Raw genomic sequence first — 12,590 nt, forward strand, 5'->3', positions numbered from 1 at the left:
AAACAGCCCGGTCTCGTCGCAGTTGAAGACCTGCTGTGGAACGTAGCCCTCCGTCTTCACAACCTCCAGGAACTCCGCTGCAAAGTCTTCAGCCGCAGGAACATCAGAACTGGCAGCCTCTCCATGCCTGACCATGCTGTGGATTCCAGATCTTGTCTTGAACCGGTCAAACCAACCTCTGCTTGCCTTGAAGACTTCTGGCTCGCCTGAGGTTCCTGGTTGTTCCCGGACGAGGTCTGCGTGCAAGGCCTTGGCCTTCTCGCAAATGATGGCCTCAGTCACTGTGTCCCCTGCACGCTGCTTCTCTTCTAACCAGATGAGCAGCAACTTCTCGACCTCCTCCAGAACAGCTGGGCGGTACTTCATGATCCTGGTGACTCTCTTGGCTGCATCCGTCGAAAGGATCTTCTCCCTCATCCTCAGGATGGTCCCGATGGTCGATGGATTCCTGCCGTACTCCCTGGCGAGGTCTGTCACACGCATTCCACCGTCGTGCTTCCGGATGATCTCCTTCATTTCCAGCGTCACCTTCTCCTTCTTCCTCTCGCCGGCCTCTGCAGCAGCAGTCTTCTTGGGTCCCATGGCAGCACAGCTCCTTCGTAAACTCAGAAAAAGAAAAAAAAATCAGTGCTTCACTTCCAAAAAATTCAAAAGCACCCAGCCACCCACCACATAGAAAATCAAACACAGAACCAAGTCCTAGAATTCCAAACACCCCAACCCAAAATCCAAAAAACCCCCAAAAAGTTTTAAAAGTCTAACTTACGAAATGGCTGCAAATCACCAAAGTCTTCAAAATCCTCAAATGGCTGCAAAGTAAGTTTTGGAAAAGCTTTAAAAATCACCAAAGTCTTCAAAAACCTCAACTGTTCCCCCAGCCAGCCACCCACCACACAGAAATTGCAAACCCCTCCCCAACTGTTGCAAACCCCTCCCCAACTGTTGCAAACCCCTCCCCAACTGTTCCCCCAGCCCCTCCCCAACTGTTGCAAACCCCTCCCCAACTGTTCCCCCAGCCACCCACCACACAGAAATTCAAATCCAGAATTTTTTTTTAAAAAAACCACATGGCCCAATGGTCACAGAAAATCATAAAAATGCAGAAAAAAACCACACAAGCTCCCAGATTCCTGCAAACCTCTCCCCAACTGTTCCCCCAGCCACCCACCACACAGAAATTCAAACCCAGAAAAATAATAAAAAAAAACCAACATGGCCCAATGGTCACAGAAAATCATAAAAATGCAGAAAAAACCCACACAAGCTCCCAGATTCTTGCAAACCCCTCCCCAACTGTTCCCCCAGCCACCCACCACACAGAAATTCAAACCCAGAATTTTTTTTTAAAAAAACAACATGGCCCGATGGTCACAGAAAATCATAAAAATGCAGAAAAAAACCACACAAGCTCCCAGATTCTTGCAAACCTCTCCCCAACTGTTCCCCCAGCCACCCACCACACAGAAATTAAAACCCAGATTTTTTTTTTTAAAAAACCACATGGCCCAATGCTCACAGAAAATCATAAAAATGCAGAAAAAACCACACAAGCTCCCAGATTCCTGCAAACCTCTCCCCAACTGTTCCCCCAGCCACCCACCACACAGAAATTCAAACCCAGAAAAATTTAAAAAAAAAACCACATGGCCCAATGGTCACAGAAAATCATAAAAATGCAGAAAAAAACCACACAAGCTCCCAGATTCTTGCAAACCTCTCCCCAACACCAAGTCCTTGAATTCCAAACACCCCAACCCAAAATCCAAAAAACCCCCAAAAAGTTTTAAAAGTTCAACTTACCAAATGGATGCAAAAGAAGTTTTGGAAAAGCTTCAAAAAGCACCAAAGTCCTCAAAAACCTCAAAAAAGGCTACCACACCACGTGCTATGTGTTGCTCCTCGGAGTTCAAGTCGCAACTGCACCTCTTCAAGCAATGCACGCTGGGTATTAACGGTTTTACAAAAAAGGAAACAAACTTGCAAAACGTTTTTGTCTTGCGAAGCAAGCCCATAGGGAAATTCGTCTAGCGAAGCATATCGAAAAACGAAAAACTCTTTCGTCTAGCGAGTTTTTCGTCTTACAAGGCATTCGTCTTGCGGGGCACCACTGTAGTTGTGACTCGCTAAATTCCTATTGATTTCAGTAGTTCTGAAGCTTTGCACAGCTCCACACCACAAATGAATGTCACCATCTCTTAAATACTAACTTTTATTTTTTTAAAAAATAGGACATGTCACTCGAAGGAAGGAAGAATTTGAACTCCAAGAGGGTTAAGACGCAATATGCATTTGTTTTCCCAATGAAAACACAGAGTCACAGACATTTTAACTGCTTGTCCAAAGAACTTGCTGCAAATAAGAGTGCTTTGGTTACAGTTTTAGGTAAGTCGTCTGACATATAAAATGTTTGCATAGGAACATAGAAAGCTGCTACCTGTTGAACTATGTCTACATCCCATTGAATTTAATGGGGCTTACTCCTGGGTGAGGTTACTATTGCAGCCTTAGATGGTTTATAAAATAAATGCACAGATACACACATAGCAGCTTCCACACCCTTTGTACCTGTTTCACGTGTGCCTGTTTCACTGCATTTCCTATGATGGAATTTACAACATGAGAATGATGTATAGTCCAGGATATTTTGTTTTTATTTTATGTGTTAATGGCATTTATATGTTACCCAATAAGAGTGTTTTCTGGCTAGCGTGCAAATAATACAATGTTAAATTTTTTTAAAAAATTCATATAAAAATCCCAGCATTAAAAATCAGCACAAGAATTTCAGCCGCAGAGAGTTAAATAGCATCAATGAATAAATATTTGCTGGTCTAGATTGGCTGAGAATCTTTTAGTGCCTTAGCAATACTTGTCTGATTTCAAGTCCTCTGAGAAGGAACTAGTGGGACGCGGGTGGCGCTGTGGGTAAAACCACAGAGCCTAGGACTTGCCAATCGTATGGTCGGCGGTTCGAATCCCCACGACGGGGTGAGCTCCCGTCTTTCGGTCCCAGCTCCTGCCCACCTAGCAGTTCGAAAGCACCTTTAAAGTGCAAGTAGATAAATAGGTACCGCTTTACAGCAGGAAGGTAAACGGCGTTCCGTGTGCTGCGCTGGTGCAGGCTCGCCAGAGCAGCGATGTCACACTGACCACGTGACCCGAAAGTGTCTGCGGACGGCGCCGGCTCCCGGCCTCTAGAGTGAGATGAGCGCACAACCCTAGAGTCTGTCAAGACTGGCCCGTACGGGCAGGGGTACCTTTACCTTTACCTTTAAGAAGGAACTGTGTTGCTCTGACAGAGCAAGTTGCTTGGCACTGAATTAATATTCTGTTGAGGAATTAAGCACCTATCTTGCGACCTATCAAGTGTTTGCTGCTTCTCAGGCTGAAAATTATTGTGCATCAAGGCTAAAGATGCGGGGGGGGGGGCAGAATTCGATACAGTTCACATTTAAAGGTGAATCTACCCGATTCTCACTTTCTGAAACAAAATGAGAACCAAAACCCAGTCACCCTTCAAAAATCACACTTCTCCAAATCTTGTGATCCAGTTCTCTAGCCAAATAATATGTACAAAAATGCACACACTGGGGCAAAGTGTACCTAGAAATGCATGTTTCTGGACAATGACGGACCAAATCTGGACAATGACGGACCCAAATGCATTATCCCGGGGGAGGGGGGATATGCTTTGCAAAAATGCATGCAAATGTGCATGTTAGGAGAAATTCATTAAATAAATTACAAACTGATAAGGATATGTGAAGAACTGAAACTGACAGAAAGGAAAATTGACAGATTCCTCCCCTCCCCTCCCTTCCCCTCTCCCCCCCAAAAGGTGAATTTTGACATTTAAAGCAATGTCAAGGGTCAGGCTGTGTGAAGGACCATCTCCTCTTGTGTGAATCTGCCCATCTGATGAGATTGCCTTTTGCTCCCCTCTTACCTGTGCCATTTCAATTTGAAGCAAGATTGGTGGCAAAACGTGAGAGGGCTTTTTCTTACCACATCCATGCCATACATGTAATGCACATGGCTTGCCCCAAAGAACCCTGGGAAGTGTATGTTTCCCCAACAGTGCTACAATTCCCAGCACCCACAACAAACTATGGTTCCCAGTATTCTTTGGTGGTAGTAAGGTGCTTTAAATATGCTTTAAATGTATGGTGTAGATGTGACTTCTCTAGTGGGGCCCTGCATATGCCCCAATAATTCAGGTTATCTTCCTCTTCATTCCTTTTCTGTTGGTAATTGAAAACCATCCTTTTAAAACAAGCTTTTGATTCCGTTCCTGCCGCATGTGTTGATAAGCTACTGTCAGTTTTTGGGTTTTGGCTTTTTTCTGGAGTTTTTCGCTTCGTTAATTTGTATTTTGAGGATTGGGTTATTGTTGCTTTTAGCTTCCTTTTTTTTTATTTGTAAGCTGCTTTGAGCAACTCCTTTGCGGAAGGGAAATGCAGGGTATTAAGTTATTTCTGAAAACGTTTTCTTTTTATATAAAAATATCACAACATCATTTTGATATATCTTTCAACAGATAAGGGTTTTATCAATTTCACCAACGCAAAGGAAGATTTTGAAGCTGATGTGGCGGAAAAGTTGTGCCTTGAAGTCACACTAATAGCATATCCATCAATTAGATGTATATGGATGTCTTCCCAAATGTCATTTCCTTGTATACAGACTTACACAGATGTTTACAGGTAATTAACTTTCTTTGAATGTGCTTCTGTTGTGTGTAAAGACTTGCAGCCACTATTTTCTGCACCCTTCTGAGTCAACAGGTTTAGAATCGTTCTGTGTATTTGTTTCCCATGTTTTGTATTGCCACAATCTCTGGTTAGATAAAAAGGTGATTGAAAAAGACCCTTAATGGTTCTTGTTTTAGCCAAAAATGCACTGCAATCCCCCCCCCCATGCTCTGCTCACCATCTCATGTTGCACATTGTATTTCTTCGTTTCTTCAGAGTCAATGCAGCAGAAAACTCAGGACATATATAAACCACCATCAATGGTGTCTGCAGGAGGCCTTCAGTCTTGCAGTGATCAATTGGCCATATAAGGGATGAGAGGATCTTTTCATTATTCTAGTCTCAAGCTGTATATATCTTGCTTTAGTACCCCCATCCCACCCACCCAAGAATCAATTGACCCGTTTTGTGTACTTGCAAGAGCACACATCCATTGATTGCTACTCTGAGGCAACCACAAGGAGGCGCTATTAATTATTATTATTATTATTATTATTATTATTATTATTATTATTATTATTATTTATACCACCCTTCTTCCAAAGATCACAGGCCAGTTCACAACATAAAAATACAAAATGAGAACACAAAATACATAATAAAACAAAAACAAATCAATAACCCCCCCAAACACATTTAAAAGAATGTTAACCAGCCGAAGGTCTCGTTCTACATAAACGCTTTTGCCTGGCACCTAAAAATTTATAACAAAGGCTGTGCTTGCTCTGTACTGGATCCAAACCTGTGACTAATGTGTGTAAATCCATGGCAGAGCATCTTCTTTGGATGCAGAAAGGTCCTGGTCCAATCTCCAGCATCTCCAGGTAGGGCTACCTGTTGGGCCCTGTCTGAAACCCTGGAGAGCTGCTGAAAGTCAGTGCAGACAGTGCTGAGCTCGGTGGACCAATGGTCTGATTCAGTATAGGGTAGCTTCCTAAATACTATTCAAAGAACAATACGGATATTCACTGTGATGGTTGTACTGTCTCCCATCTTCAATTATAAATCCATAGGCACAGCACAGACCACCTGAGTGAAGCTCGCAAACTACTGGTGGTTCACAGACCACAGTTTGAGAGCCCATGGTCTACAATGATTGGCCAAATCCCTATAGGGTTTCAGGAAGGGGGTCTTCTCCTAGCCCTCCCTGGAGATGTCAAGGATTGAATCTATGCAAATTTTCTGAGCCCTCCGAGCACAGATCTTCTGGGATGGGGGAGAGAAGCCATTTCCCTACTCAGTTGCCCACCGCAGTTCTTCCCAATGGATAAAAGAGGACCTATGTCTTTTCCCTCCTAGGGAGAAAAGTGGCTAGGAAGGGAGGGGAGATGCCAAGCAGATCAATAGTTGCTCTCCCTCTCCAGTTCTCTGCTCTGCCTGAAGCCAAATGGAAAGTAAATTTCCACACAGCACTCTCTTTTTGGGCTTTTGATTTCAAGCCACACCACAACGACTCCCATCCACCTACAACTTCCTCTAAGCTTTTCCAGAAAATGTTCTTAGTGCCCTTTGGTTTTTCTGTTCCCTCTTTGTAAAATAGAAGGTATCTCTCCGCTCACTTTCACTTCCCCAGAATTAAACCAAAAACGTATCAATGTCTATTGCAAGCCTTCCTTTATTTTCAAGCAGGCTGGCTGAAACTCCAGCATTGAATTGGTCTCATGAAACTGAAATTCACATATAAATGCTACTTGATTCCCTACATTTTATTACCCTTTTATGTATACAGTGGTACCTCAGGTTAAGTCCGTTCTTAACCTGAAACTGTTCTTAACCTGAAGCACCACTTTAGCTAATGGAGCCTCCTGCTGCCGCCGCGTCGCTGGAGCCCAATTTCTGTTCTTATCCTGAAGCAAAGTTCTTAACCTGAAGCACTATTTCTGGGTTAGCGGAGTCTGTAACCTGAAGCGTATGTAACCTGAAGCGTATGTAACCTGAGGTACCACTGTACTAGCCATTTGTTACATCAGAGCCCAATTATATGTCACATCAGCCTTCCGCAACCTCCAAATGTTGGATGACAACTGCCATCATCCTATACTGGCTGGGGATGAGGAGTTTTGTAGTCTGAAACATCTGCAGGGCACAGGGGAGGGTAAAGTTGCCTTCCGTCAGTCACACTTTTCTATTTTTAAAAAGGAGCTTGCTTCGATTGGCCACTTTTATTTTGAACTGCAAGGGAAGAGGGTGGGTGGGAGAGTTTTGAGACTAGTGGGTGGGTGAGAGGGGAGAGGAATTTGGAGGTTGCCATATTGGCGTCTTACGAAAGATGAAAATCATGAGTCACTGAGATCTGTTTCCCAAAGACTCCCTGCTTGAAACCCTGCAGAGCTGCTGCCAGTTTGTGTAGACAGTACTGAGCTAATTGGAGCAGTGATCTGACTTGGTATAAGACAGCTTCCTAAATCACTGGCAACATTTGTTAAGCACAATTTTTGAAATATTTATACAATTAACTAACATGTTAAGTTATCTGTATTTGGGTTCTGTCTGTTCTGCATTGAAACTGAGTAGTATTATATGTCTTCTTTCTCTTCCTCTGTAAAGTACAAAACGGCTATTGATAAAATATGACGCAGGGTGAGATTCTGTAGCAGTGCCCAAAGTTCCCGGACAAGAAAACATAAACACTGCCACATTGGTCTTTGAGCATCACTCACCACCAGCAACAGAGGGACTTTTCTCCCTGTTTGTTGTTGTTTTCCAGGATGTCTGTAACATACTTAGATTTATTTCTGGCCCATTACAGAAATGAATGATGCTGTTGCAGGATACACTGAGTAGCCGAAGGAGGGGTTTCCCTGTCACTGAGTGCATAGATGTTATTTGTGCAGAATGTTTTTAAAATGTTGCCTTTCTAAAGGATGCTTTGCAGTCTTATTTTTGCCCATCTGTCCAAGGCAGCCCTTCCACAGCCAGATTTCTTTTCCAAAGTTGAGAGGAGCAGATTCCTCTGGTACTGTTGTGTGCTTAAACACTATTTTTGAAGTAGCAGGTATACAATTATGGATACAGCCATTCTTCCCTGGGAATCGTGGCTGTGATAGGGAGGTGATCTCTGACAGGCACCTTCCAAAGCCAGCTTTCCCTTGCTTCAAACGGAATCATGCACAAAGGTTGCAGAACCAGCTTTTCAGAGCTCGCTCAATGGCAGAGAAAGGCATCTGGTAAGGGCACTTTCAAAGGGCTTTCAATATGTGACATTGCCGCTGCAGTTGCTGAGGAACACAGATCTCCCTATATGTTGTTGGAACCCTGACCATTGGCCCACCCTCTAAGAGCAAGAGGCTGGACCAGGTGGGCCTTGGGCCTGATCCTACAGGGCTCTTTGCAGTGGTGGACCTACATTTATGGGGTCCGGAAGCTTGGACAGTCAAGGGGCCTCTTTCACAACCAGCAACAAGGTCAGGGTAACCACTGTTATCTTCCTCCATGGCAGATCACCACATCTTAACAACATCTGTGCTACTGACTCTCAAACTTTGGGGTTGTTAAAATATAGACAACAAAAAAATAATCAATTTGATTCAGGCAACGCAAATTGGGTCTACTAGACCCAACATTTTTAATCAGTGTAGACTAAAGTCACCTCTGGGGCCTCTCTGGGATTAGAGGCCCTGAAGCTTAAGCTTCATTGGGTTAGTTGTTGACCTGTCCCTGTTTCTTTGTATGTTCTTATGCTGGCTGGGGCTGGTGAGAGCCGGACTCCACCAAGATATTGAGGATCCTAGGGTCCCCTGCCCTATCTTTGCCCCAGAAGTACTGTGTAGTTGTTCTTACTGGACTAGAAAACCCCTAACCTTAGTAGAATGGGCACTGATTCCAAAGGAATTTCTTCTGTTAGTTGAGGCAGTAGCTGGTGGCATGGTGGAGTGGAGTCACCTACTGTACCTGACCTCCTGGCAGATGAGTTGTTGCTGCTTACAAGGAGGAGAAAGGGACGTGGGTGGCGCTGTGGGTTAAACCACAGAGCCTAGGACTTGCCGATCAGAAGGTTGGTGGTTCGAATCTCCGCGATGGGGTGAACTCTCGTTGCTCAGTCCCTGCTCCTGCCAACCTAGCAGTTCGAAAGCACGTCAAGTGCAAGTAGATAAATAGGTACCGCTCTGGTGGGAAGGTAAACGGCGTTTCCGTGCGCTGCTCTGGTTCACCAGAAGCGGCTTAGTCATGCTGGCCACATGACCCGGAAGCTGGACGCCGGCTCCCTTAGCCAATAAAGCGAGATGAGCGCCGCAACCCCAGAGTCGGCCACAACTGGACCTAATGGTCAGGAGTCCCTTTACCTTTACCTTTACAGGGAGGAGAGGGGGAAAGGACAATGTTGTGGGGAGCGCAGCACAGTGCAAATGTACCACAGAGCCAATCTAGTGCTCCTACTCGTGCACATTCACTGTGCCCCCCTCCTTCTCCTTCCGATAAGCAGCAGTGACTCACCTGCTAGGAGGTCAGGTAAATGTCCCTGCCCTACCATGCTGTCTGCTACTGAGTTGATGAACCTCTTTCCAGAACTAATGCCATCCAGGTGAGGGCACCATTCCTATTCATGGAAGAGGGCACCAGTGTAGCTTGGCCACGATGCTATATTGGGTTCTCATTCTTTGATAGCTGCCTGGTTTGGTTTAAAAACAACCACCACCTTTTAAATTGCAAATGCTCGGGTGACTCTTCCTTCCTTCCTTCCTTTGTGAAACAGCATCTCTTCAAAATTCTGTGACCATAAGGACAAACCAGGGGAATATGTGTTCTACGCAGAAAATGACGATTTGTCTGTGAGCAGGACATTAAAACTCTACGTGAAAAGTGAGTTTAAAAGAGAGAGGGAGGGAGAGAACAGATTGGAAATGCTTGCCTCCATGCTGCTGTTGCTTGTTTGTTCTTCTTCTTGCGAGGGTTGGGAGACAAACGCAATTCAGTTTGCATTTAAAGCTAAACCCACCTTATTCTCACTTCCTGAAAGCAAAAACACAGCCATCCTCTGAAATTTGCACTTTCTCTGAATTTTGCAATGCCATTCTCCAACCACGTAGTGTGTACAAAAATGCATTATGCAGGTTAAAGTGTGAAAAATAACAACAACAAAAGGTGCATTGCGTTATGGGAAATTGCTCTGCAAAAATGTGAATACTTAACCAACTACAGTTCCCAAGATTTTCAGAAGCCTTGTGCTTTAAATGTACATTGTGTATGCAGCCCAAGAGAGGCCTGGCTCAAGGAGAGAGATACCCTCACCCGCAGCCTTACATCACATACCCTCCAACACTTTGAAGCCAAAATCTGGGACACAAAATCTTCCCATTTTTTTTATCATGAGAGCATGGTGGCCATTTTGGAGTTCATCTCCACTTTCAGGCTGAGAGCTAGCATTTGTCTGCAGACAGCTTTTCTGGGTCATGTGGTCAGCATGACTAAACCGCTTCTGGTGCACAGAACACGGTGACGAGTGCCAGAGTACATGGAAACACTATTCACCTTCCTGCTGCAGAGGTACCTATTTATCTACTTGTGCTGGCATGCTGTTGAACTGCTAGGTTGGCAGAAGTTGGGACAGAGCAATGGGAGCTCACCCCATTGTGCGGATTCAAACTGCCAACCTTACGATCGGCAAGCCCAAGAAGCTTGCTGGTTTAGACCACAGCACCACCCGTGTCCTGCAGGTCATGTATTTATGGGGAGGCTCAAAGTATAGGGAGTCTTGTTCTGATGAAGTTCAGGAATTCTTGTTCTAAAGTGCTCTGTGCTGTTTTGCTGTATCTTTTGCAGGGAAACCTGTTTTAAAAATGTACAAGACATCAACTCAGATTTCTTGCGCCGCTGAGAGCAGGCCTGCAGCATCTTGGGTCTGGAGACAGTGTCGGGATGAGAAAACAAAGTAAATAAAGATGTTGATGGCCTTTTCCATGGATGTTAGTGGCTGCATTTTTAAAAGCAGCTGAGATGCTGCGGTGTGGTTTAAGATTCTGCAAGAAGTTCTGTTTGCGGCACCAGCAAAGATCCCTTTCATCCAAGCTCCCCATTTACCTGTGCTATACCTGACATCATATATGGTTTCCCACCCTTGTTCCAGCCCATAGTATGTTTATCTAAACACATCTGTTAAATACAAATGATCTGTGAGCTAAAAAAGCTAAGTGATCAGCTTCTCCATTCCTACACAGCTACTGAAAGAATATTAAGATATATGAAGCACGCACATCTGATGATGCCTTTGCCTCGGGTAAACAATGAAAAATGTAAATGGCTCTCTTCTCCCCACAGTTGCACAGAAATCGCAGGTGGAATATCAAACAACACATATGACGGAAATACCTTTGGTTTCCAGATTGTAAACAGCACTTTAGATCTATCGGAAGTAGAAGACAGATTTTACGTAGAGTGCTGTGCCAACAATTCGGTGGGCTTTGACTGTGAAACAAGCTTAATTGAAAAAGGTATTGTACGGAGGTGCCTGTAAAGATGGATTTGGCAGTCTGTGTAAGGAGGAATAGTCAATGTGGTACCCTCCAGATGTTTTAGAATTGCAACTCCCATTAGCTTCAGCCAGAATGGTGAATGGATGATGGGAACTGTAGCCCAATAACATCTGTGACATGTTGTGGAAAAGGGGAGAGGTTTGCACTTTCTCAGGCAATTGGCAAGAATTGCTTATATGCAACAGCTGGATTTTAGAGTCCCAAAGAGATCTGCCCCCATGGAACTTTGAACAAACTATGCATTTTTACTAACCTGACTTTGAACTTCAGTTGAGTTTTTAAGACCCAAGTCCTTTGCCTTCTGATCCCATGATGTGCTGGAACCATGGGAACGCCACCTTTGGGTTGCTGAGTTGTATCTTGTCTCCCCACCATCTTCTTATTGTGCTATGCCTTCATGGTAAACCCTAAGACAAGTCACAGTTTGCATTTTACAAGTGGGAAACTGAGACTAGAAGATAGTGGTTAGACCAAGGCATCTCAGTGATGCCACAGAAGTGGTGGGTGGGACTCACTTAAACCTGGATCTCTTAAATTTAAATATAAATGATTGTTCATCTGGGAACACACTGACCTCTAAAGAATAATACTGTGCTCACCAAAAAAAGGAAGCACGACAGGTTTTAATCTGTCTCATTTATGGGTATTGTGTGGTGGTTTGTTTTAATGTTGCTATTGACTTGTTTCTATGAATGACTCCAACATCCTTCTATTTGCTCTGTGGGAGCCACATTATAATGCAAAGCATGAGTTCCATGCTAAATTCCATGGTATGTAAAAATATATTAAATGTTTGTAACTTCAGAGATGAGTCCTGTGGCACCCTGAAGACCAACATCTCTATTGCGGCATGAGCTTTTGTAGATAAGACCATGTTTCATCACATGTGCAAAGTCATTTTATCTTTAACGATACAATGAAGTGCTTAACAATCCACCTCTCTTCAAATTGCAGGAGAACATCCCCTGTCCGATAATGTTGCATTATATGCAACTGCTGGATTCTGCTTTTCGGTCATTGCTGTGTTGTGTGTCTTAATTTGCCAAAACTACAAAAAGGTAACAGCTGAACCCAATGTCTGTCTTTTTCACTTTGCTCTGTTACCTTGAATGTCCTTTTCACTATTCCTCTTTTCCCATTCCCTGTAGCAATCGAGGTACAAAAGCCAGCTGCAGATGATACAGGTGGTTGGACCTTCCTCTAACGAATACATCTACGTGGATTTCAGCGAGGTCGAGTATGAGCTCAAGTGGGAGTTTCCCAGAGAAAATCTGGAATTTGGTGAGTTTGGTGGCACTCATCGTAAGATTAGCAAGTGCATCACCAAAGTGCAAGATGAGGAGGACATGTTCATTTCCCTTTTCCTTGT

At 44.1% G+C, this 12,590-nt stretch overlaps 1 protein-coding gene across 2 annotated transcripts in view; it reads left to right on the forward strand.

The window, feature by feature from the left end:
* Nucleotides 1-12,590, forward strand: part of FLT3 (fms related receptor tyrosine kinase 3) — a 56,126-nt gene that overhangs the window by 27,320 nt on the left and 16,216 nt on the right. For both annotated transcript variants that reach the window (XM_083609030.1, XM_083609029.1), the window contains exons 8-14: nucleotides 2,229-2,382; nucleotides 4,538-4,703; nucleotides 9,445-9,551; nucleotides 10,512-10,620; nucleotides 11,007-11,179; nucleotides 12,176-12,279; nucleotides 12,370-12,502. In XM_083609030.1, the coding sequence (XP_083465156.1) occupies nucleotides 2,229-2,382; nucleotides 4,538-4,703; nucleotides 9,445-9,551; nucleotides 10,512-10,620; nucleotides 11,007-11,179; nucleotides 12,176-12,279; nucleotides 12,370-12,502 (946 nt within the window). The remainder of the gene's footprint in view (nucleotides 1-2,228; nucleotides 2,383-4,537; nucleotides 4,704-9,444; nucleotides 9,552-10,511; nucleotides 10,621-11,006; nucleotides 11,180-12,175; nucleotides 12,280-12,369; nucleotides 12,503-12,590) is intronic.

The sequence above is a fragment of the Podarcis filfolensis genome (assembly GCF_964270895.1).
Source record: "Podarcis filfolensis genome assembly, chromosome: 4".
NCBI classification, from domain to species: domain Eukaryota; kingdom Metazoa; phylum Chordata; class Lepidosauria; order Squamata; family Lacertidae; genus Podarcis; species Podarcis filfolensis.